The sequence below is a fragment of the Phlebotomus argentipes genome, unplaced genomic scaffold (assembly GCF_947086385.1).
Source record: "Phlebotomus argentipes unplaced genomic scaffold, Phlebotomus argentipes genome assembly contig_2, whole genome shotgun sequence".
Taxonomy (NCBI): Eukaryota; Metazoa; Arthropoda; class Insecta; order Diptera; family Psychodidae; genus Phlebotomus; species Phlebotomus argentipes.
In genome coordinates, this window is record NW_026776162.1 from 9,672,868 (window position 1) to 9,699,571 (window position 26,704).

The following is a 26,704-nucleotide window of genomic DNA, read 5'->3' on the forward strand; positions in this document are numbered from 1 at the left end:
CCGTGCAGACTCGTCTTTGCCAACTCACAATGCTTTTGTGGTGGCCGCAGGTGAGTGTTTATCGGCCCATTTCACCATACTGCTCGCTCGCGGGCAGCGCGTCCGGGGATCTTCAGTTCCCAGCCGAGTGTCCAGCGAGCTGGACCGCGAATCTCTTGCCACACCGCCGGAAATATGTGAGAAGCGCCCAAGACGTCTCTCGATCGTTGGCAGAAATCGCTTTTTTTGTGATACTTTTTAAGGGGAAATTCTCAGCAGCGCGCAGAACTTTCGCAGTGTGATTGTGATATTTCCCAGCCATCACTATGGAGAACACTTTAGTTATTTACGGAATTCTTCTCTGTGCCAGCGTGAGTATTTTCAAATTCTTGGCCACGACTTGTCGTTTGATCTTGATAAATTGCTAAGGAATCTCTCCATCTTTCGACTCCATTTCCAAAATTGCACTTTTCAAGAGTGTCTTTTGGCTCTCTTTCTTTCACAATCCTGGAAAAAAAATGTCCCCAATATGAGCTTTTGTATTCTGAAATTCATGGGTTTCTTTGCAGGAAATTAAATTTATTCCTTTCTAAAGAGCTTTTAAAAGCTTCCAGTAAAATATTCCACTTTAGTCATTGCAAAAGCAACTATTTTCGGTGAGAAAATGAAGTTTTCCTGGATAAATCAGACTCTAAACTCTTGCTTTTTACTGTCTAAATTCTACAAACAATTGATTTTCTCCTCAACCATCTTGAGACACAGCCTGAATTTTGCCAGTTGTTCGGGAAAGTGAGACATAAACTACAGTTGAGAAGAAGTTAAATTTCGCAACTTTATCATATGAATTTCGCATGAATTTCGAGTGTCCTGATTAAGAGTTTGCCGAGCTGCCGATGAAGCGAGGACGAAGGATTCGGTTTAGGACTTGTACAGCAATTATGGTAATCATCAAGTGCTCCATTTCACTCAGGCCATTCGGCCAATTGATTACTGCCTCTTTGCACATTTGCACTCCGTCTCAAGAGCTCTCTTGGTCTGTTTGCCAGGGTGGAGATTGTGTTTGTTTGCCCAGGGTGACTGTCTCAATCGACGGCAGATTCGCAAACTCGATCCGAGAGCGCCTCCAGATCAGTTGGATGACCTGAGCGATGAGCTGGTTTTCTCGGTGACCTTGTGCGGAGTCAGACGACGAATATCGATGACCATAAATTATGTCGCTGGGACAAAAGAAGCCACTCCAGTGGTCGGTCAATTATTCAAATGTGCATCTGCAATTGCGCCTCGTGAGGACGGAAGTTGCGCCTCCGGGACCAGGTGGAATTCCAATTAGCATTTACACGTGTGTGTCAGCGTCGATCAGCATTGAGTGACGCCAGAGTCTAAATAATTCGGCTGCCATTAATCAATTGATTCTATTCCGGAGTTGCACAATTACACGGCTATCGAGCATCCCTCAACACAGAATTGCTCTCATCGGCTGCACAGCACCGAATGGGAATTCCCTGTTAAGACGCACAGCCTCCGAGAGGGTTTTGTGGATGATGAAAGAGGAGATTCGCCCTCGGGGGAGAACATGAATGCAGAATTGATGCCAAAGAAATCATGGAGGCAAAAGCCTTTCAGTTTGATTTCGTGCACCCCAAAAGATCTCTCGCCCATCATTCATCCCTCCTTTGATGAGGCAAATCGTGGGGTTTCTCTACCCCTCAAACCACCCCACCCCCCTCCCCAGAGGAGAATCAGTTCCCCAGCGAATTGATATTTAAATTCACAGCGTGTCTCGCTTAGTCAGTGACCTGAAAATCCTAATTCTCAACTTGCGTTTTGGAACTTCGATAGCATTTAATCTTTATATTATGCACATATTTTATATTCAGCCTTCTTTTTTTTCACCGACAAACACTTTCCATTTCCCAAATCTCAGCACTTATTCACCCCCTCGATATATTGATGGTTCATCGGGAAAGTCGAGAATCGGGCTTTTCATTGCTCTTCAAAGTAAAGGGAAAGAAAAATAAACGTGAGACTGCCTGTCATTATAAGCAAATTTTATTATCCGATCTCGAGGGGATTAAACATGGCAGAAATTCGGGGTTTCGCATGTGCCAAAGGGGAAAATAATATTGGGAGAAGCTCAATTGATCTGCTCAGTTTAAACTTATTTTCACGGATAATAGACGAATCTTTGGATGTCCTCTGATTTTTACGTAGAAGAAAATCACAAAAATCCTTTTCTACGTTATGAAACGAATCAAGATCAGATTTAGTGAATTATTTGCGTTATTCACTAAGCATAATTATGCATTTGCATGCAATTAACATTGCTTTTTTGAATTTTTGATGCCAAGAAACACTGAAAATTGTGTTTATGTCAAACATAACCTCAAAACTATTGATTTGAATTAGAAATTTGTTGATTTTGACAAATTTCTGAATGATTTTGACTCTAAATCAACAATTTTGAGTCCTTTGGCACATCATAGCAGACGATTTTGTGATCTAGAAAGCCTCCAAGCGGAGTTTTTAAAGACTTTTTAGTGTTATTTTGAGGTTATGTTCTCAAAAGATACCCAAAAAGCATTTTTGACGTGGTTTCTTTTAGAAATATCAAATGGAAGCTTAAAGAAATGTTTTCTTTTCCTTCTTTGATGAGAGACTCATATTCGCCCCTTGCCTTTGTGCCATTGACAGCGAGGAGAGTGAAGAGGGAGGAAAACATTATCATTATTATTATTTTGTTGGATTTTAAATTTATGGTAATTCAATGGGGGGCGGGGGGAGAAGAGAAAAATCGGCTCTGGACGAAAATTACGGCATGGAGAGCATTTTGTACCCATTAAAAGTTTGTTGTCACTGCGAGTGGATCTTCCGCAAAAGCGCCCAACTCTGCCCAATGTACAATTTAATTAGGGACTTTTTTTCCCATTTGTTTTAATTCCTCCCCATCGCTTTCTGCGGGGCGCATTTTTCCTGGCACAATTCCATGGGAAGTTTTGGACAGGAAGTTAGTGAATTGGTGAGCCATTGATGGAGGAAATTGCACACCACAAGCGAACACACTGTGGATTGTTGGAGGATGAAATCTATAACCATGTTTGAGTTGAGAGAGAAAATGACTCGCAATTCACTTTAATACCTCTTTAATACCTTTGACCAGCACTGCTGAAGCTTCTCCGGCAGATGGAAAACTTTTCCTCTCCCCCCACCCTTCGATGAGATAGAGAAAATGCACTCGGTGAACAATTAAAGCAACTCTTGCGCACTTTGAAGCCACTCCTTCAGTGTGAAATTGAGCCTTGAGTGTCTTGAGCTTTCCGTGGAGCTTTTCTTCGTGTACATGGAAGAAAAAATATTAAATTTGCACACATTTTTCCCTCGCGGGGTGGCGATAATTGAATATTTATCCTTCATGCTTTGCTGGCTGAGAAACAAACTGGCAAACAAAGGTATTCGTTTTTATTTAATTTGCATTCTGGCGCAGCAAAGAAGAATTCACACGCACTAAGACATTTCCTTCTTGTCCAAAAAGCTGTCTTGTTAGACATTCACAGCAATTTTATCTTCATGTCTGATGTGAAACTATTTCTTAGCCACGAGAAAATGCTGAGAGTGGAGAAAATTCAGTGTTTGCAATGGTTTTTCACCAAGACTCCCAGAGCGCGACAATCTTATCATTTATTCCTCATTCATTCTGGCAAGACATTCCTTTTTGTCCTTCTCCCGGCGAGTGTGTTTGCAGAAATTTCCTCATTTGAACTCCACCCAAATGGTGGAAAAGAAACCGCGCGCCGGGATGTAAAAACAGAATTTATTTGCAACACTGGTGAGTTATGCAAAAGCCACCCTTTATGTCGTGCAGATGGAAAGTCACTTTGGTAGTTTTTCAGCTGACAACCACACTATTCAAACTCAAGACTCGAACATAGCGCTGGCAAAGGACTTTTTCCATCCCCGGCATTGAGCTTGTGGTGATAAACGCCGATGTATTCTTGCGGGGGGGGGCGAAAGATGAGTAAAGACTTTTCTCTCCCCCTGGAAAACCATAGAAATGAATCACGTCTGTGAATTCGCTCAAGGGTGAAATTTCTTCACTCAAACTTGGTGTTTTCCTCCTCTGATTGATGAGATTTTTCTCTCTCTATCGAACTTGCAGAGCTTATCAGTGGCCGTGCAGGACATTCCGCTGCCGATCTTCGCGCTCCCGACCGGCGCTCTCGCTGGGCCTGATCTGAACAGAACGGAGGCCGAGTTTAGGGCTCCGGAAGCGCCTCAGTACTCGGACAGCTACTTGCCGGCACTCATGCAACTGTTGCAGCACTATTCAGAGCTGATGCAGTATCATCCGCTGGACGCGCCTCAGCCGACAACCACGCAGAAGCCAAACCGACAAACCACCCAGAAGATCACCACGAAGCGTCCGCTGTGGCAATCACAGCCGACGACGCCCTCAGGTGAGCCAAAGCCGTCAAAGAGAACCCATCAAAGTTGGCAATTAATTGGATTTTTGGGAACGAATTGTCGCATGTTGTCTTTCAATTCTCTCTTTCCACACTGTGTCACATTGCAGCCCTGCAGGAATCCACTCCTCCACATCGACCCGGATACTTCAGTCCAGAGCGGCCGCCTGTGCCGCCACCGGCGCCCGCGCGGCCTCAAATTGCGCTGCAAAACCCAACGGAGCAGGGCTTCCACAGGCCCAGCCAGACGCCAATCCGGCCATCCACAGGGAACTTCTTCAGCACGCCCGACGCCAACAAGCAGTTCTTCTCCTGGTTCTTCCAGAACAAGTCCAAGAGACTGCAATCGAACCTCGGTGAGCCACAGAAATTCACTTGACACGCCGAACAGACTCAACCTTTATAACAGTTGAGGGACTTTTTTCGAGCGGGGACTTCTCTCTAGGGCACTCGCTCTAAGACCCTTTTTTGCTCTAGCGCTTTGGAGCTTTCGTGCTTCTGTGCTACAGTTAAGCAGACAGCGCCGATTTTAATGCTAAACGCGGCGCTATCGGCAATTACTCAGTTATACTTTGCAGACAGCAAAGTATCGCGGAAATCGACATAAAATATCTCAAATTAACTATTTAATTCTCCGTCATAGCCCAAAAAAACACAAATTTAAAGTGCATTTTATGCAAGGTTTTTATTTCTCTCTTTTCCTACAAAATTAAAATTATACAAAATCATAAGAATTATTTTATATGGAAGTTTTTGGTGTCAATTCTTACCGAATTTTTGAGATAATTTCGCTAAAAAAATATAAAGGTCGCGACTCATTGCATTGTTAGTTCCGTATTTAATACCACGAATGGTGAATATTCCGAGTAAACGCTAGCGAGAGCGTCAGCGAGATCTAGAACCGGGAATCAGGTTGAATCACACCCCATCAAAAAGCGTTGATCTTTATTCGCGGCGTCTTTTGGTCCAGGAAAGTACAGAAGGTGAACTGGTACTGCAATATTCTGGATAGATCTTGGAAGAAATCCCCTGAAAATATCATAATCATTAACTTCTAATCATGATTTAATTTGATTTTAATTACTCACCGTAAATTTTAATTCGGGACGAAGGATTTCCTGATAAAAACTGATGATTTGCCTTGCTCAGCGTCTACCGCGTGTTCTCGTGTTGTTTCTAAATCAGTTCACAGTGATTCTTTTCCTCCAGAAATCGTCCTATTTCAGTTTGTCAGCAATTCATTGGCGTGATGCTGAAGAATATGCGCACGGAAGATGTTCTTCGGCAATTTCTCTCTGAGCTCATCTTCTGCAACTCGCCTTGCAGTTGACCGGCCTTTATCACTAATCCTTCGCAGAAGATGCAGCTTTTTATCCGGAAACATCTTCCACTCTCACTTCTCTGCAATATTCTTCACGTCTTGTTCACACATTTCACGAAAAACTAAATATTTCTTGCCAATTTCCAAAATATTGGCCTCGGAGTGACGTTCAAACGAATTGGCACAATAGTAGAACAGTCCGACGAGTGCCGAGCGGCTGTGCTAATCACCCGAGCTGTGACGACACTTGAAAAAGGCACCCTACAGTGTCGATTCTCTTTTTCACTCTGCCACACAGCTGAGTATATTAACATGTTTTTCACGAAAATGAGAATTTTCACGGTAAAAATTCCTATGAAACGTTAAATAAGTGCAGAGCGAAGGTGATCTGATCGTTTTCCGCGATCTTCCCGAGCAAAAATTGGCCGAAATAGGCATTTTGGGAAAAAAGGTCCCGCAAGGGCGTAAAAAAGTCCCGGGTCTGTGTAATCAATGTAAAAAGCCCAGTCTGTTCGGGGTGTGAAGGGTGTTAAAAGCTGTAATTTAGTACATCTTATGACCGTCCACTGAAATGTCCTATGATAATCTCAGTTGACAAGTGACAACAGTGGACAAATCATATGACAAACTGAAACTTTAAACATTTTTCAGCATTACAATGCAGTGATAATCGATTGGTATTTTTCTACATCACGTTCGCTTAGCATGTTTATCTAGAACGATTTTAAAATTCCAAACACAGGATGAAATGAAAAAAAAATCACCCTCCAAATTGTGTGAGAAAATATCAATCATGAGCGACAAGTTGATTAATATTTACTGTCTATTTATCAATGTTCACGCATTGGTGAGTTTTTGCTGCGTGCTTTTTGCTGCAAAAGCGTCCTGGCAAAAAAAAATACATATAAGTAAAATTAATTTAGCCTCAATTGAGGTGAACCAGAGGGCAGAAAAAAACCGAACGCGGGGAAAATACGGATAGAGAGGAAACTATTGATTTTCCAGCAATCATTTGCCATCACGGCAAAATAATTGGATGGCAATTGATCTGCACTCACACGAGAAATTGTGTGCCATTGCAGAGGAGTACGATTTGCAGCTGCTGGATCCGCTGCCGAAGGCTCTGCTGCGCGACATCGAGCAGGAGTCGCCGGACTTGCCGGCGCTGCGTGACGAGGACAATGTGCGTGAGTTCCTCAAGATATTCGACGATCATTTCGTGAGGAACATCGCCACGACGGGGCGCAAGAAGGTGCCGCCGACGAAGCCGTACGTGGAAATGGTGGTGCTGTACGATTTGCTGAAGCGCGAGGCGAAGACTCTCATGCTTAATAAGTTCACGGTGAGATGAGCGGAGAAAGGGGAAAATTACTCGCTGACTTGAAATACATCGCGTTCTTGCTGAATTTCTTGAACTGGAATTGAATTCTCAGTGAAACTGACGTAATGGGCGTGGCATTCGAGAGGGCGGGGCTTAATAAGCAATTATGGAAAAAAAACTCCACGATTACTCAAGTTTGGCCAGTTGTTTTCCCCCTTGAAAGCATCCATTTGTCCTGTGCGCAAATCCCCTTTGGGCATGAAGCTCACCTGGCGCTCCTGATCCTCGTGCTCTTGCAGGGATACTCGAACGAGATGCTGCGGCAGCTCCAGATGACAAGCCAGTGGACGGGCGACAAGCAGTTGCACTTCGTCCTCAGCAAAGCGGTGGAACGAAAGGACGTCACGAGGTCGGATATCATGGCTCGCATGACCTCCATGATAAAAGGTACAGTGGAGGGGCTTTGAGCGTGTCATGCTCTCGAACTCACTCACTCGAGAAGCTCGTAAAGCTCGTAAATGTCGCCCTGCAGACAATTGAGAAGACTCTCTGAGAGTCTCTGCATTTGGGGGGTGTTTTTGTTGGGGGTTCGCATCAATGATAGCGAGAATTCCGGGAAAAAAAGAGAAAATCCCACTCAAATATTAATTGAAAATCAATCTAATTGCCATCAATAAGCTTATTATGGCTTAAGCTTTTCATCAAAAAAAACAATAAATTGATTATTAAATTGTGAAAATGAGTGTAATTTTCCATGAGCAAATGTCCCACAATTTTTAATTAAGCAAATATGAATTTTTACCAGAGCTTTTTCATGAAACATTGGCAGCTTTTGCTCACCCTGCTTTTAATGCACAATAAAATGCACTTTGCATGTTCGTCTATTATTCATGGACAAAGACTGAGTGGGACTTTGTCAACCCATTCGCAATTCTGAATGGAAGATAGCATCAAAAACATGCATCGGTCACTTACTATAAATTACTCATTGTTGCCCCACAAATGTGTGTGTCTTCATTTGACGACAGAGAGAGAGAGAGAGTGAGAGCTTTCATGAAGAGCTTAAGGGGTTGGAATTTATGCAATAAACTCCCTTTCATCATAGCAGAAAGTTTAATTGCCACTGTTTTTTTTCCTGTCTTTCCATGGCACAACAATCATGCGGAAAAATGCGCAGATCTGGAAAATCCGCACAGCATCACGACAAAAACTGTAAGTCAAATCCCGCCACTTCAGTTTGCACCGTGAGAGATTTATTTTTTTTTATGTAAAACGCCATTCCAATTAAACCTAAAAATAAAATGTTGCCCATTGAATTTACCTCCATTTCGCTTCCATTCATTGGCGGTGGTTTTGCGTCTGTTCGTGATTGTTGAATGACAAATGCGGGATGATTGATAAGAGGCGTAGATTCTGCGTTGGAAACTACCCCAGAATGAATTGCAGAATTGTAGGTAGGAAAATTCAGGAGAGTTTTGTATTTTTTCAAGCCTATTTTGTTCAGTAATTGAGCGAATTTTATTGTGGAAATTGGATAATTTTATGTATATACAAATTCCCCATCCTGAAATTGTTCTATTTTTCAAATCATAATAAACACTTTGTGTAAAACACAATTCAAAAATAATATTTTGATTTTATCAATTTTGCTGGGTGCTTAAATTTACAATGATTTTGAAGAGTTTCATAATTGCCCTATGAAATTGATAGAATTTTCGCAAATTTCACATAAATGTTTATGAATTTCATTATAATAAATTTTGATAATTCAAATTCTCGCTCTGCAATTGGATAAATAGCCAATTGAAGAGCTCTCAAATGAGTGATAAAATTGACAACACACAGTAAAATATATTCTCTATACACAAAATACACACAAAATCCCACAAAAGCCGTCAATAGATTTTTCCAGAGTGTTGCGAAAGTGCAGCAAAAGCATCAAAACAAATTCCGCAGATGTTGATAAAGGGAAAAAGTACACATCAGAGCCATCGTGAAGCCTCGACGAAGAGTCAAAAGCTACAAAAGCACGGCGAACAGATGCTGAATGTGGCGAAATGGAAAAGTTATCATGCCACTTAAATTCTCGAGCTTTCAATTGTGCAACTCGCATTTCCACCCTCGCGTGGCCAGATTATGTTGCAGCCGAACCGCGGGAACACAATACATTAAGAGCCGTTCAAGGGGGAAATTAAATCGCTGCAAACTGTACACCACTTGTTTCAGTTCTTCCGCAATTTCTAGGCGGAATTCTAACACTTCAACCATTTTGAAGAAGCATCAAAAAACATATTTCTAGTCTATTAATCATAATTTTTATTGTCTCTGGCGATTGAGTGACGATTTTAAAGAAAATTCATAATATTTCTAGTGACATTCTTATCGAAAAACACGAAAATTAACCTTTTTTGATACAATTTTAATCATAATTCCTAATAAAAGAAAAAGAAGAGGCAAAATCAATGAATATTATGTTTATTTTGCTTTATTTTGTCTTGTTTTATAACAGAAAAAAACACTATAAAGATAAAACAAGCATTGGAAATTGATTTTTGGAAATGAAATTAAAAGAAATTCAAAACCAAGGAGGAGATATTATGGTCAGAATTAATAGAAAGTTCAGCAGAAATATTAGTAAGAAATTTGGTTTGACTTTTTAACCATTTTCTAGGTTATCAAGACATAAATTTGACTTCTTAATTTAACTTCAAGTAATATTTTTTTTCTCATTTCATTAGAATTGCGCATTAAGAATCAAGAAAAATTGGCTGAAATCAAACATAACCTCATTTTTTCATACTTAAACCGGCGAATTTGAGTTAGATAGATTCTAAACGAAGTCTATAAAGAAAACTCTGATGGTTTTCTGAGATTTCGATGGAAAAGAAACCCAAAAATGCAATTAGAGGAAGAAAACCATGGAATATTGTGTGAATTTAAAGTTGTTAGTTAGAATTTTTGTTTAATTTCGGTTAGTTTTCAGTTAATTTTATCCTTAAGTTTGGCTTTGAAATGCCCGAATTGCTTATAATTTGAATTTTCTACCATATAATAATATTTTCTGCTTGAACAAAGGCGAAATTGCATGATGTGCAATTGATATGAAACTGAGGCAGAAACAGTCTTAATTCGCAAAGTACAGCCAAGAAATTCAATTTCGTCAAACTCTGGAAAGTTTTGACGGCAGAAAAGTGTGGAAATTGGAATGTTCGATAGTTTAATCTCCGGAGAGAATGAGAATTTAAGAACTGAAACACACTTTTCAGCTTCTTCGGCAACACTTTTATCCCAGAAGAATGAGTTTTGTGTGCAAAAAGCAGCTCATTATCTGGATGCTTAAGCTCTCGAGTCTCCGAATAAACATCACGTGATGAAACTTCCTCTGTGATGTCCTTATATATGAAACTTTTCCTGCTTTGCAGCAACTTAAGAGGTGCTTAAAAATATTCACTCGCGGAGACAAAATTCATGATCGGCAAAACCTTGTGAGGAATTTTCCTAAGACATTCTTCTTCCACTCTATTCGCGATGGCAGTTCATGAAGTCTGAGTCTAGACTAGATGAGGGAAATTCCTCTGCGTAATTTAATGACGACAAGGGTAAATCATCCCCGCAAAGGCACTTCTCAAGATTATTCTCTCTTAAAGACAAACTCAACTCGCGCGCGGTTGCAATTAAGAAAATATACGACTTTTCCACCCATCGCAACTTGTTACCTTTATTGAAGCAAATAATTGCACAGCCACGAGCTTCTCTAGTTCCTCAGAAGTCCTCCAATTTGGCTCAGGACATTCCACGTTATCCCGAAAATTGAGCCAAAAAGCTCCAGCATAAGAAATGCATTGACTTTCGGTGGACTTTCCTCAAGTTTGTCGCTCTTCTGCGGCATCTCGCCGCCGAAGGACTTCTTTATCACCCTCCCGAGAGTCGCCCAGGAGTTCTCCATCGTCGGAAGGTAGCCCAGAGCCAGGCGAAGTCTCTGCATCTCCATCGCCTCAGTTTTCTCCTCCTGCAAGTCCTCAAGTTCGCCGTTCGAAGGATTGAAAGCTTCCACAACGGATCGCCAGACAGAGACCAAATTGGGCAGGACATTTGTGGTGAGAAAGATGAGTTTTCTCTCCCTCAAACCCTCCAGAGTCGCTTTCTCAGTCACTTCCTCAGCTGCTCAACCCAATTTTTGAGTGGGAGAAAACTTATATATAGTTTCATTTAGTGTGCAGAATTCTTTTTTCCCCCTAAAGAATTACCGTCAATTTCTCTTGCTGCGGCTTCTCGCGAGCTGTTCTGCTCCTTGTTCTGCTCCTGGCCGGATGATAAATGGACTCTCTGGCGGGCGGACTTGAGTTGAGAAGCTCCGCGAGGAGAATCGCCAAAGCCATGCTGCAGAGCGCCAATAAAGTTCCCAAACAAGCGTCCGTACAGTTGGAATTTCTGCCCCATTTCTGCACTCGGCGATGGCTTGACTGCTTCTCCCTCCGCAGGATCATCCTGCCCATCGTCCGCCAGCTGGTTAGGGGAAAATAGAGCGTTTTAAAGCAATTAAGGGCGGAACTTTGAGAAGAATTTCCAAGGAATTGAACATTTCACAGCGAATAATTCGCTAACTTAATGTTAAATTTCTACCGAAAAGAGTTTTTTATGAACTGAAATCCTTGAAATCAATTTATTGCCTTCGATAATTTAAATATTGATTGAAATTCTTGAAATAAGCCCTAAAAATTACTAAACAATTACAAAAACTACCTTTTTTAACACAAAAATCTGCCAAAATCAACATCAAACGCCAGATTTATCGTTGCCAAAGGACATTTTATGATTCAAAAGAGTCTCAATTGAGTCTCAAAGCTTTTCTAGTCGCTAAATTTGGATACAAAATCAATAATAAAATTCTCTTTGAGCTCTTTTCAAACATTCCACATCCTTTATTCTCACCTGCAGCTCAGCCTTTGACTTGTCCCTCAGATCGCTGATATTGCTCTCGCTGGCATCCTTTCTGGGGCCGAAGAGAGTGCCGAGGAAAGGTTTGGCCAGAATTGGCTGCGGAATGCAATTAAGAGACAATTTCAATCCACTCGCGCGGAGCGCCAAGAACTCACCGAGAGCAGGAAAAAGAGGAGCAACGAGGATTTCATTCCATTCGCTCGTCACCCGGAGACTCTTGACCACTGACTGCGTGCCTCGAACGCTTCTGCATGAATATTTATCAATTCGCGCCTGCATTGGAAAAATTGGCCAGCATTGCACAAATTCACACAGCCGAAGCTGTGGTGCTTTTTTGCGAAAGAGCTTCGCAGCGGGTGCAGAATTGATAATCAAGTCGCGGCATTGACTTTGGCCATTGATTACGCGCGTAATCAATCGGCACAACTTCAATTTCCCCTCCACAAAGTGACTGTGAAATTGCGCTGACACGATTTCGATTGGAATACAAATGAGAGAATTGTCAGTCATTAAACTCTGGTGGACAATAACCCATCAAATGATCCAAATTTGGGCTTTTCAGATTCAATTTAATTAATTTTTGGCAAAAATACATTCAAAATCTTCACCAACAAAACGGTCAGTTTTGAATTTTATAGCAAAAGATTGCAGCGCCTCTTACGGAATTCCACTGTAGGCGAAAACGTAAACAAACGTGGGCTTCCCGGAATCATTGACAACAGAGCAGAAAAACACCAGAAAATACAGGAAAAATGAATCCTTTAACGTAAGAATCCACTGATTAACTACAAACAAGTCCTTATTAACCATCTCGGCTTCGCAGGAACATGAAAAACGTGCTCAAATTGAGTGAAAACGACCTGAAAGGCGGCGGCACGAAGTCAAGTTGGCACGATCAGTATAAGAGCAGCGCTTGGATCTTCGTCGGAGGGCTTCCTTACGATCTCACCGAAGGCGACGTGATTGCCGTCTTCTCGCAGTACGGCGAGGTGGTGAACATCAATCTCGTGAGGGACAAATTGACGGGGAAACAGAAGGGATTCTGCTTCATTTGCTACGAAGATCAGCGCTCGACGATTCTGGCTGTGGACAATCTGAATGGAATCAAGGTAGTTTCCCGGACAGTTTGAGTTTTTTCTCAGTGACTTTAATTGTCTTCATCCTTTGCAGCTGCTGGGAAAGACACTGCGAGTGGATCACGTGAGTGACTACAAAGCGCCGAAGGACAATGAGAAGATGGATGAGGAAACGCGGCGTCTTCAGCTGGAAGGATGCGCGCCAAAGCCTCAAATCCCCGTGGAATTGCTGAAGAAGGAGCGCAGCTCATCCTCAAAGTCCTCCCGAACAGGAGACTTTCGTCTGCCAGAACGATTGCCGATCAGAGATGCAAAAGCGCAGAAGAGAAAATAGAGATTTAACATTTAATCATGATATCTATTCATTAATTTCTCTCCTTTTTCTCTCTCTCTCGTCTGTCTAAAACATAGTGGAATATCTTTCGTGTTACTCTTCTAAACTCAAAAGAAAGAAAAAAACACTGCCAAAGGACAAATTAATCCTCCAAAGTTACTGTATTATATTCAGTTTAATCCTGTCGCGCGTGATTGAGTATCTCTAAGATTTGACTACTAATATTGTCGTGTGTTTCATCAGAACAAATATTATGCACAATTCCATATATGAATAATACTTTAAAAAAATTGATGGGATCTCAAAATCAACTCTCCTGCTTTTGATTTCATCGTTCATCACTTCACAATATCTTCATTTTCTTTTTCTTTTCTCCAATTTATACTATCTATAAATGTGATTACGCCTCTCTAAAACATCATTCATTGTTTCCTCTTTTCGCCATTTTTTAGCTATTTTTTTTTAGTAACAAAATAATAAATTCATGTACAAAAAGCCAGTGAAATGCCCTTTTTTTACCGCATCCATCCAAAAAAAATAAAAACACAGAAGCCAATTCAAGCTCTCTCTTCTCTTGATTTACAAACTATTTTTTGGACTCACAAGAATACTTCTGTTCATCGAATTTTTCTTTTCCACCACTTTCGGAAACAAAACAAGTTCCCGCAAAATGTTTTTTTATGCGAAAATGATAAAGTGATTAATTAAACTCAACGGATTAAACCTAGGCGTAAGTTAAGGTACGATAAATTCACTTCGTCGCACAGCGAAACGGGCAGAATTGAGAGAGCTCAGAGAAGTTCGCTGGCCAATTGCTATCCCGCCTTCGAGTAGGGATTCGGCGAGCTCACGAGCGGCGACGTCGGCGTCGCGCCGCTGCGAATTCCGTCGCCTTCGCAAATATACTTTCCTGCGAAAGACAAACAAACAGACAAACGAAATTAGCATGTTAGAAGACAGAATTTCACCGTTCAGAACATAAAACTAGACAAAAAACCAGGTTTATTTAGCATTATTACACATAAAACGCTTTCAAATGTTCAGTTTCTTTGAATTCACATCAGAATAGCGTCGAAGATTGCGATTTATCCCATGATTTACCGCAAAATACGAGGTAAACTGTAAATTCCGGACGTTTCAAGTGAAAATCCGAGCAAAAACTCATTTGTTAACTTGACTTAAAAGCGAGATTTGAAGATTGAAAGTATTTCAATCGATTAAGCTGATATTCTTCACTCACAGATAGTCTTTTTGCGACATTTTCATTGAGATTCTCCACTAAAACCTTTCCAAATACGTTAAAATCTCTTAACCGTATCGATTATAGGAAAATCTCCGTTCAATTTCTGTCGATTTAAGCACAAAAACATGCAAAAAAGAAAGCAGAAAACGTTTCTTCAACTCACCAGCCACGAATCTCCTCTTGACCAGCGACAGCCTGTATCCCGGTCCGGTGAGCTCGAATTCGATGCCGGACAGCGTTGTGCCTTCGCAGTTGAACTGCGTCTGCAGAATGGCCGGCGTCGATGGTCCATTGGTGACTTCGAGGCGCGCACGCAGCGTGCCGACGCCGTTGTTGTCCGAGTGTTGCGAGATGTCCGTGAAGTTCCACACCAGCCGATTGCTCTCGCCCAGCCAGGCGGAGTGTGGCTTGGATTGCACATTGCGCACGCCGCCGTCCACGGGCACCGTGATGGAGATGTTGAGGAGCGGCGTGGGCGCCGCCATGGCGTGACTGTTGTACTTGTAGTCAATCTTGATGTCCGTGTGCGTCGGTTCGCACTTCCAATAGCACACCAGCTGAAACGGACACGACGAAGCGCCCAGCTTCTGGCGCACCTGATACTTGAGGATGTCCACGTTGAAGTACGACGCCGTGGGATTCTGCTCCGACTGGCGACGCAGCAGCGCCGTGAGCGCCGGCATGTTGAACTCCAGCGTCGTGCTGAAGCTCGTCGACTGGAGTTTATCACTGCAAAACCCCAAATATCAACTCACGATCGCGTGAAACCCACAGAAAAAATCCTCACATTGTCACCAGTTGCTTATTCGGGACGACATTCTCGAGATTCTGGATGTTCTTGATGCGAAAACCCAGCTTCGCAGGATTGGGATTATTGGCAAACACCCCGACAATCCCCGCCGGGAAGGACAGCATCATATCACCGCTCATCTTCACCTGACACCGACTCTCGTCGCTTCCGCTGCAAAACACACACGCAAATTACTCTCCAAATCTCGTCATTTCAGGTGAAATCTCACCGGAAATAGGCATGAATCATCTCATGAAAGGCCACAGCCAATGGAATTGTGTCCGAGATGCCGATCGTCAGCGGCGAAGGACCTCTGGACGATCCAATTCCCACGCCAGCAGTCCGGAACTCCAGACTCCCGACGCTGTCCGCGCGAGAAATCGTGGAGATCGCGGACGGACTCACGCGTCCGCGTCCTGCGAAAGACAGACATGATTTCACCACCTTATCAGGACATTTTAGGACACAATTTGATGAAAAACTTCATCTTGACTGTGATTCTTGGTCAAGATTTTCCAATCTATCATTTTAAACACAATTTAGACTGTAAATTGTGCTGAAATTAAACTTAAATTCAAGATTTGAAGCACAAATTGACTCAATAAAATAGTTCAAAATCAGAAAAGAGCTCAAAAATAGATCATTATTCAGCAAAACATTATAAAATTCAAACAAATTAAGTGAAAAAAGACTCTTTATCTGATAAATCTTTTAACATTTCTGTTATTTCATGAAAAGCATCGATTTTACGAAGTGATCTTGAGACTTGACAGGAATCTTACCGGCTGCTTCTGATCGCCTGGACGGCGGCCGCGGGATGGCAATGCTGCTGGCTGAAGTCGGTGTGGGAATTTGCCTTCCCAACTTGGTCAGTGTGGCCGAAGGCGGCGCAGAAGTCGTGATATCCTCGATCTCCGAGAAGATATCACCCAAATCTGCATACTTGTTGCTGGAAAAAAGCACAAAAACACACATGAAAAATGTGATTTTGCTCTGCAAAAGCAGATAATTTCTCACTTGGAACTGTTGGAGGCCGAGAGCGTGGGACTCTGCAGTGGCGCGTAAGGATGCGTCGTGGTGGGCGTCGAAGCGTTGGACGCCGCCGGACTCTGTGGATGTTGCTGCTGAAATGAAGGATCGCCCTGTAAATCCCTCCCATCTTTCGCTCCTTCAACAACACTTCCACCACCACCGAAAGGCTGTGACAGTGACTTTGATCGCTTCATGCGCGCCTCGTCACTGCCATTCACTCTCCTTCCCTTCACCATTCAACGCAACAACACAACACAGGAAGACAGAGTCAGAGTTCGCAACCCCCGAAAAGCGCATGTTAAGACATCATAAAACAGAGAGACAAACAAAATGTGTGTGTGTGTTTGAAGTCACCAAATTAGACACAGAAGGCAAACATAGAAGAGAAAATAAAAAGATTGGCACAAATAATAGTGTGATAACACAAAAAGAGAGGAACAAATAGCGTCAAATTCACTAAAATCCCCCAACTTTTCCCACCACAAAAGGGCATTAAAGTCACACAAAAGTTAATTAATTTCATCATTTTACGTCAGAAAAAGCAAAATTTGCCTCTCAAACCGAAACGAAAAGACATTAAAGACAAAGAAACAATAAAATTTCTATTGTGAATCGCGAAAAACTTGCTTTGTTGAGAATATTCTCTAATTTACCCCTTCAAAAAGGGTGGAAAACAGAGCATTTTGCACATTTATCAATAAAAATATTGCTTAGTAAAGCAAATTCTCTCACAAAACTTGAATTCTTTCTTAATTTTGCATGAGAATTGCAAAGAAAGCTTTAACAAATCAACTTTGTTGGGATTTTTTCATCATTTTTGCCCAATTTTATCTAACTTTCATTCAAAAACACCCTTCAAAAACAGGGAGGCTTTTGACGCAACGCTTCCGCCCGTTTGACGAGATTAATCAGGGGATGTTTAGTGAAATATGTCGCTGGCAGAGAGTGAGGAAAAGCGCACGTGAGACTCACAGAAAGCGCCCCGCCGAGTGGCGAAAGCGATAAATTCTCCACAGTGGCGCGCAATTCATCGACACTGGCGGAAATTGGGGCGGTTCCGTTGTTCAGCGGCTTGATCTCCACGTGAATCTTCCGGTCGCGCTCGTTGTCGTCCGAATCGCTGTCTGAGCTGGAGTAGAAGCCACCTGAGAATGCGAGAGAGAGAGAGATTGAGGAATCCTTGGAAGAGTGCCCGAAAAGAGTGTGTTTTTCTTTTACCCTTTTCACTGTTCGTCAGCGTTTCCCACTTTGGCTCGCTCGGTTGCACACTGTAGCCGTCCTCGTCCACTTCCGGCGTCGCCGTCGGGGCGATCAGAGACGGAGATTTCGACACTTGGGCAGCGGCAACAACAGCACTGCTCTCCGACTTCACAGTCTCTTCCTTCTCCTCGCTGTGAAAATCATTTGAGAGAGAAAAGATAGAGAGAAATTCCAGTGGGAAAAAACCACCCTTAAAAATTGCACATTTACTTGGAAATCTTCTCAGTTGAGTCCTTTTTCTTCTTCACCTTCTTCGTCTTTCTCAGGAATCCTGAAACTGCAACCGAACAAGAGAAAACAATCACATCAAATTCTTCTCTCCACACGAAAAACGCCAAAATAAAAAGAGGTGTGAAAAATTAAATGCACGGTGAGAAAATCAGCAACAATAACAAAGAGAATATAAAACATTATTTTGTAAAAATTAATCTACAATATAATTAATTATATTACAAAACCCACAAACCAATTAAAAAAAAAGTCAAAAATCAACACAATGAAAGGTGGAAGAAATCGTCTTTCTCCATTATTATTATTTTTTTTTGGTGTGTAAATTGTAAATGAAATGCAGAGACACAGAATTAACTAAATAAATAAAAAAGTGTGGGAGGATTATTGGGAATAGTAGCGCAATTTTGATAAGGGCTTCTTCAACCGGAAAAGAAAATTAAACCAACAAGCACAACATTGTCAAATTCAATTATATTTATGGGATGGGAAAGAAAAATCATCCTACTTTTCAGGACATTTTTCTCACATTTAATTTTCAGGTCAGAAAATTATATATAGTCACAAAGGACGCAGTTGATGGAAAACTAAAAGGATTTCACTGAATGATGAATGAATTTCTTTTCATGTGTGTGTGTTTGTGTGTTTTGTTAACATTTGTGCCAAAAATGGTGGATTAATTTAGCATGAGAAAATACTTCCCGCCCACAAGATTTTGTACGTGTTTTTATCACTTCACCAGAAAAGAAACAAATACAGGAAAAAAAAGAACCAAAAGTGTTAAGAAATGAACGACATAATGAAGAAAAATGTGAAGAACTACAAATAATAAATTAAGCACAAGTGAGTAAAAATTCCACAAGATTTTCTTGTCTTACAAATTTCTCCAAACCTAGAGAAAATAGAAGAAATAACAACAAATCTAGAACACGCACGAGAGTTTGCAATTAGCATAAAACAAAGCGGTGCGATAATTACATATCAATTGCTTAATTTCCACACTCATTTTCTCCCCCAAACAAGAGAAAAAAAACCACTTTCTTCCGCCTCTTCAGCGATCACGCCTTCAAATCAACTGCGATCAACTGATAGCCAAGCATAGCTTTTTGTGCTGCAGAACAAGAAAACACCAAAGATCCATCGAAACTGAGTGTGTTAAAACCAGAGGGAAGAAGTCATGAAGAGTGAAAATGTGATTAACAAACCATAGAGAAATTATTCATGTATTAAGTGTGAATCACTTAAGAAATAACAACAACAGCTATCAAACCATATAAGAAATCATTTCACACACTCCAATTGCTCTAGCCTAGAGAAGGCCGTCGAAGCTGAAAGAAAATGTGACCAAGAAGCTCACAAAGAAGCTCCAATTTCACACTGGCGATTCGAATTATTAAGAGAAATTCAGCTGATATTGAAGATTGTAAGCGAAATAATGTTAAGAGAACTTCTCTAGCTCCGCCCACTCTTAAGCTCCGCCCATTATCTTTCTCTCTACAATTATTCTGTCACGAATTTCAGATATTTCGGTTAAATTTCGATTTTTAACTGCTTCAACTAAAGTTCTAAAGCTCAAAAGATATTATATTCTCGGTTTTCCCCAAGAATGTTTGCTTTAAGATAAATTCATTGGCAAAATATTGAATATTTCGCTATAAATTGAATATTTTTCAATCTATATTAACACAAGAATGACTATAATTGTCTCATTTTCTACTCTAATTTCATTTCCGGCGCTTTAAGTCATCTTCAAACACTTTTAAATCCAGGTCACAATCTTTCAACACGAATTTGGATCATTTGAAGCTTGAATAACAAGAAATCTCACCATAAATATTCATAATATCTACATTTCTTAGCACTTTGCGATTGCACAAATTCTCTTGAGAGAAACTAAAGAGCTGGAAAACATCCATTTAACTATGAATTTTGCTCTTTCCATTCCCGGGGAAGAGAAAATGCAAAACATCAAGGCAAAATCACTTCAACCTCATTTGCGCTGCAAAATCTCACTGTCAATTCGGAGAAGCGCAGCATTAGAAATAGGGAAGAAGATAAAAAAAAAACCACCAAGAAAGATTACAACAACATCAACAACAACAACCAATCTCAAGAAAACTGCAAGCACAAGTGAAGGAAATAAAAAAAATTATAAGAGATGAAGAATATAAGAAACAGAGAGAGAGAAAGAGAAAATGATATCAAACGGAAAAATTTACATTTCGATCCCCTCAACGGATTTCTGCCGATTTGTGCATTGCTTGCCGTTGTTGTTGGACTTTGTGTCTCAGTTGTTGGACTTGTTGGTGCTGACAACACTTCAATTGATGGAGAATCACGACTGTCACGACTCTCGCGACTTCCTGCAAAACATGTTTTCGACACACACAATTTCTCATTATGAGACAATTCTTTCTTTTTGTCTTTTGCATGAAATTTCATCAACATAATCAATCAGTAAATTTACTTTTCGTCTCTCCAGACTTCAAGAAATCAACAAAGTGGAAATATTTCTGGGGGTTTGGAAGAATAATAAAAGAAATAACATCGAAGGGAAAAAAGTGCGTAAATATTTCTGCAAAAGGCGCCTAAGATTTTTTTTTTTAAATTATTAAACAGCAAAAGCAATAAAATGACAAATTCTCTCATGGAAAATTCTTCAATTCTTCTCAAAATATTATTGCGCCATGTGAACAATTGTCTCTTTGACTCACTTGAATATTATTATGTGGAAAATACAGCAATTGACGAGATATTAATTACAAAATGTTGTCTCACAGCGCGCCGCAAATAGCTTTTATAGAATGATTGTGACAACTCAAGGAGACAATAACTGCATTGGTGAATTGCGAAAGATTGATCAATTTATGCCTTCAATTTAATTCAATTTGCCAAAATTAGCTCAACAGCATTAATTCAAAGTCAAAATTATTGATTTATCGCATTTTGTGCTTCTGCACATCGAAACACTGCCTGCCATCGAAGTTACGCGCATGTGAAAGAAGCTTAGAAAAATCATTAGTTATTATCTCCTTTGCCAGGTTATTAATATTATTGCGTTATCAATCAACACATTGAGTAAAAAACATGTAAAAGAGTAGCCAAGATAAAAATGCACAGAGCAAATAAATGGAAAACTGTGAATTGGAATTTAACGCAGTAAACAATATAAAATGTATTTGTAAAAATGTAGCGAAGAAGAAGATCAAAAGTATAACAGTGTCTGTGTGATGTTCAATTTAGCGTGAAATTTTCCGTGTTCGCACGTAAATAAGATGAGTGAGAACAATTTTGCGACACTTTTCTATAGCAAAACAATCACTGTGATAACAGCTTCTTGTGTTCAAACTAAGGACTCAATTCTCAATCACAGCCTGTGATATGTTATGCAGCCTTTAACACACTTCTGAGTCACACATTTGGCGTTTTTGTTGGTATTCAGACAATTGTTATGTCAAAATGCTTAAATGAATCAATTTAAGTTTACTTTGCTTGATTTTGAAGTCTTTAAGTTGATTTGCAAAGAATAGATTTTCTAGTATTAGTACCAAAAAGGGTTCAGCCGGGAAAAAGGGTTGTCAGATTAGAGAAGAAAATGCAAGTGAAATTTTAGGAGAAAATCTTTAGGTCAGAAAGGAATTTCATTGATAAAAGACTGCAGAAAGGATTGAATTGAGGAAAAGTCAGTAAAATCAGGATTTGGAGACAAGTTCAGGTAAAAAGTAGGGTTAGAAATGTCCGGAAAATAAGCTGAGCTCCCCCTTTTATATATTTGCAAATCTCAAACTGTTATATTGTTGATTTAACCGAAGAAATAAGTGTCAATTGTGGAATTTGTTGAAATTCCATCAATTTAATCAAAATTAAGAGATTTTTTTTAAAGTTTTATGGTTTTTGGATCGTTTTTCAATCGAGTATTTTCAATTTTAAAGCCATTTTCTCAGTTTATCAGCTCAAATCACTGCAATTCAGTGCTTTAGACGCAAAATACCGCTGGTGTTTTATCTCTTAAAATTGTGTTAAAGGCCATCATAAAACACAACTTGCGCGTAACACATCACACAGTGCAATTGCGAATGAGTCCCTGAATGATTTTGCTGCGTGTTTTATTTTTATGTGTTTCTGTCTGTCAAGTGGACAACAAACATCGTTAAAGAGTCTTTTCTCTATCTCTATATGGAACTAAGGTGTGTGTGCGTGTTGTGGGTTAAGAAACAAGAGATTATTGACAATAAATGATGATCATACCCTGGGAATTAGACATGAAGAGATTGAGAAGGGAAGTGGTGCGGCGGGAAGATTTTTCTTTTGGCTGTTGTATCTTTTGTGGCTGCTGTTCTGGCGCCTGTGGCGCCTCAGTGGTCTGCTGTGCCCTGTCCCTTATCCTACCACCAATTGCCTTCAAACTACTATCCCCAATAATCATCCTTCCTCTACCCGACTTTGTGCTTTTCATACTTGGTACGACCGACGCGTTCGGCGAGCCGCGCGCTCCTGCGTCCTCCTGGCCGGCGTCCTTCGCCGCCGCCGCCGCCTCCTGCTCGGGCGCCGCCGCCGCCGCCGCCGCACTCACGGCCGACGACGAGGAAGACGAGGTGAACCAATTGCGCAGGTTTATCTCGCGCTTCGCCGGCGCGGCAGTCGTCGTGCTGGCGCTCGCCGCGGCCGCGGCGGATCCGCCGGACGCCTCCACTGTCCCTGTGTTATTTATTGTGTTTGCGGATGGTGTGTTTTGTGTGGATTGGTTAGCTGCACTCGTCGGCCAATTCATCAAATCAAGCTCAACAATTTCTGCAAAACACACACGAGCTTTTTTTGGTCTTCAATTTCTTTTCATCTCTTCTTCTTCTTCTTCTTGCCTTTTCGCTAATTGTAACTCAAGACACACAGTTTTTTTTTTGCTGATGACTCACAAAAGGGGGATAGAAAATGTGGGGGTGATAAAATAACACATGCCACTATGTCAAGCCATTAATTTGAACTCCATTTGCATCCCCGAAACAGACTTGACTTTCCCAAAAACCTCATTTTAAAGCGAGTTTTTAAGGGAAAAATCACGTAAAATCACGTAAAAATACTCGCTTTTCACTCCATTTTCAACATTGTGAAGAAAAATCTGGTTTTTGCAGAGTGAAAAACACGTAAAATTCTTAGAAAGTGATTGAAAACTAGAAAATTCAGAATTTACAGTGGATTTTGAGGTAGTAAATGAAAGCCAAGTCTGTTAAGAGAGTGTTTGAAGGCGCTTTTCTGCACTATTTCAGTCAAAACATGTCTGCTTCTAATATCATGACCAGTTATTGTCACAACTCAAAATGACTCTTCAAATTGCGTCGAATCGCAAAGTCAACAAATTTGTCAAACTCAGCAAATAATTCTCATGAAATAGTGCAGAAATTCCCTTCTTTGCATATTCTTCGTTTTCTTCTTCATTTCTTTTTGCCATAAATAGGAAATTTTTTTCTGATAATTAAGCAATTATTTTGGTTATTAATTCGTCTCCAAATCGAGACACAAATTATAAAACAAACACTCAAAGATGACAACACAGTTCATTGAAGAGTTTTTTGCTCTCCTCGCGCAAGTGAGAAATAAGAAGGTAAATAAACAGAGAGGATGAAAGAAAAAAACACAACTTATATGCAAGTGAACAATGCAGAAAGTTGATATAGTAAATAAAATCGACAGATTCTCTCTCTTTCGCGCTCACGAGAACTTTTCTGTGTGTTTGTTTGTTTGTTGTGAAGATATTATTCTTCAAAATAATATACCAACAATTAAAGCGTGGGTGTGTTTTCCACGCGCGCGCCAATTTGCGAGGGGTGAGAAAGAAAGAAGGCCGGAAATGAGGGCAAACTCACCTGGCTTCTCCAATCCGGTGTACTTATTCAGCACGAACTGCTCCAGCAGCTTGTCCACCGTCATCTCCACGAACTGCCGCTTGAACTCCGTGTGCACCTGACCCACCATGTCGTGATTCGTCTGCAGCAGCTCAATGTACGTGGTGAGGAATTCGCGCATCTGCTTCAGATGCGCCTCCTCGATGTCCTGGAAGCGCTTGCATGTGGTCGTCATGCGGCGCTCGAACTCCTGCTTGATGGGATTGTGCTTCTCCACCAGATTCTTGTAGTCCTCCTGGTGCTTGCGCACCTTCGTCTCCGCCTTCTCCAGCTCCTTCGGCGAGCAATTGTCCTTCTTCAGCTTCTCCATCTCCTGCACGCGACTCGTGTACAGCTCCTTGGCCTTCTGCACGGCGTGCATGGACGCCTGCATGGCCTGCACGGCCTCCAGCGTGCCCGCCTCCTCCTCCTTCACCGTCTTGTGCTTCTTGTGCAACTCCTCGGCGTACTTCGTGATGTCCTTCACCAGCTCCGTGATCTTCTGCACCATCTGCAAGTGCAGCGACGACAGACGCTCCGCCGAGCCTTTGAGCACCGCCCAGACGGGCGCAAAGGTGCCATGAACGCATCCCGAGCCCGCCTTGTTGGCCAGCTTTGTCATCATCTTCGAGTTGCTCTCCTCGATGTTGCCACGCTCGCGGAAGAAGTCCGTCATCTCCTTGCTGGCCACCAAGCCATACTTCATGTTGTGATAAAGAACATCGAAGCCGTTGTTCTTCTCACCCTGCAAAAAAAACACGCCCATCAGCAAAAACAGCTCACAAACACACCAAGCGACCGGAAGATCTCGTCAAATTGCAGAGAAAGAGAGGAAAACATATGGAGATAAAGGCAGAAACTCTGTGATAACGTCGTCAAATTTTATCATCTCGCGCACGCTGCGAGTCTTCGTCATTTTTGTGTGGCCCAAAGAGAAAATTACACTCGAAACTTTCAAAGCTCTCTTGACGTCAGTGTAATTTTTGTGTGTAACAAAACTCTATTGTTAAATCCGTGAGCATTCATTGGAAACTCGAAAATTGTTGCGCAAAATGAATAGAAGATAACTTATAATGCCACAAACACTGTGACTTTCAAGTGGGAAAATGCAAAAAAGTGTTCTGCAGGAAAGTTTGTTGGATTAATTCAAACAGAATCGCGCATAAACATTTCACAGAGAATTAAATACATTGAATTGACGATTTAGTTTATAAAGATTATTAATAAAATTACCATATTTTAGTGAAAATCTCTATAAATACCAATTAAATCAACTGGAATTCAATATTTTAATGCAGGATTAAGAGAGATTACTCTGAATTCACAACGCTTTTTAGGTCTTTTGATACTTTTTGACTAAAAATCACAATAAAGGCGTCTAATGAGTTGTTTTTCACCTGAACGCAAATTTTACTGAGGTCGCTGGCACTGTTTTAACAAAAGAAATTATCTAAGGGAGTAAGTAATCCCAATTAATCTTCTTCACGGTGAAGTGGTTGAAGTTATCGATAGTTATCGACACTTATTGATACGAAATGTCTCCAATTTCCTTATTTTTAAGACAATTTTAGAGGAAAAACAGTTGAAATCAACAGTCGAAGGACTTATTATTTGTATTTTTCCCCTGAAACTTTGTTAAAAAAGGAAATTGCAGGCAATTAGTATCGATAAGTGTCGGTATTTGTCGATAACTTCAATCAATCCAACTTCAAGTGGGAGAACACACTCAGAATCCCTTGAAAAGGATCAAATTTCTTGGATTCTGAGGAAGACTGCTAATCTCAAGTAGTCTGACAAGATCAAGACTTCAAGTCTTATTGAAAAATCCTTGAATAATCCTCTTCAGGACATCAAAAGAAGCTCAGAAACCACATTTTCTCATAAATAAACTGCCCAAAGAAGACGTTAACTACAAGAACTAGAGCCAGCTGAGGCTTTGGAATCTGCTGCCACTGAAATTCCTATAAGATTCCCAGTGGAAACCTGTTCCTCCGCTCGCGTTCCTGACCAGAGGCGCTCTTGACGCGCGCTCTCAATTCCAACGCGACCTTGCGCTCTTCTCCAGACAACAGAAGCGATTGTGTGGAATTTTATCGGTGGATCTCTGCACTGACACCACGGAGAATAAACGCCCAGCATTCTCTGCCCGTCCCGGGATTACATAATGCTCGCGAGGAGGAAGATTAGGCCGACTAATTGATACTCACCCAGAAGTAGTCATTGAAGTCCACCGTCATTGTCGGCGCAATTTATTTATCACGCTCGAGTCAATTTAGATCAATTGAGCCCACTGCAGCCCAGACACTCCCTCCGGACGCCCGGCGCTCCGCTCCTCCTGTCCGCGGGAATCTGGAAGACACAGAGAGAGAGAGAGACTGGCTGAAGAGGCGAAGCAGGGCGCGCGTAATTGCATTACCGCCAGTGACCCCAATCCGCCTCTCGCTCGCCTGGCACTGCAATACGGCAGTGGAGCGCCACCCACAGACGCCAACAGAGGCGCTCTTCACGGAGCCACGAAAGGTGAGAACATTGGCCGATGACAAAACACACTCGCAAATCTTGCGCTCTGGCGGCGCCGCCTCGCTGCTCACGCACGCACTGTCACGCAAAGTCACTGCACAGCACACTCACGCACGCGTTGGAACTGTTCTGCGGCACGCCAGTCACATATTTAGGGGCGAAAAGGGCAGAAAAAGTTGCTGGATTCTCACGCCAAAGACACCACCCAGTGAAATTCCGACATTGACAGCGCTGTCAAAGAAATTCACCACCGCCACTGGCCGACCGTTGGGGGGATTCTCGGCCAGCGGAGGGGAATTGGTGGGTTTCGCGGTGGGAAAGTG

At 41.5% G+C, this 26,704-nt stretch overlaps 2 protein-coding genes across 6 annotated transcripts; one reads left to right on the forward strand and one right to left on the reverse strand.

Moving 5' to 3' along the window:
• Positions 1 to 12,702: 12,702 nt before the first annotated feature.
• On the forward strand, positions 12,703 to 13,450 carry LOC132265347 (RNA-binding motif protein, X-linked 2). The gene is made up of 3 exons (XM_059765953.1): positions 12,703 to 12,785; positions 12,843 to 13,128; positions 13,190 to 13,450. Exons 1-3 carry the CDS (start codon positions 12,772 to 12,774, stop codon positions 13,427 to 13,429), a joined length of 540 nt encoding a protein of 179 aa, XP_059621936.1. The 5' UTR covers positions 12,703 to 12,771; the 3' UTR covers positions 13,430 to 13,450.
• Positions 13,433 to 26,669, reverse strand: LOC132265343 (F-BAR domain only protein 2). 5 transcript variants are annotated; one of them, XM_059765948.1, is made up of 13 exons: positions 26,278 to 26,669; positions 26,069 to 26,210; positions 23,844 to 24,606; positions 20,202 to 20,345; positions 17,965 to 18,031; positions 17,713 to 17,885; positions 17,467 to 17,639; positions 16,480 to 16,721; positions 16,245 to 16,411; positions 15,692 to 15,878; positions 15,460 to 15,633; positions 14,836 to 15,401; positions 13,433 to 14,339 (listed from the first exon to the last, which is right to left on the reverse strand). In XM_059765948.1, exons 2-13 carry the CDS (start codon positions 26,096 to 26,098, stop codon positions 14,245 to 14,247), a joined length of 2,781 nt encoding a protein of 926 aa, XP_059621931.1. In that variant the 5' UTR covers positions 26,099 to 26,210; positions 26,278 to 26,669; the 3' UTR covers positions 13,433 to 14,244. The 5 variants fall into 5 exon arrangements, with proteins under 5 accessions (XP_059621931.1, XP_059621930.1, XP_059621929.1 ...); XM_059765947.1 differs by lacking the exon at positions 20,202 to 20,345 and adding an exon at positions 22,441 to 22,773 and having other exon boundaries at positions 16,480 to 16,583; positions 26,278 to 26,667; XM_059765946.1 differs by lacking the exon at positions 20,202 to 20,345 and adding an exon at positions 22,441 to 22,773 and having other exon boundaries at positions 16,480 to 16,586; positions 26,278 to 26,667.
• Between the last annotated feature and the right edge of the window lie 35 nt (positions 26,670 to 26,704).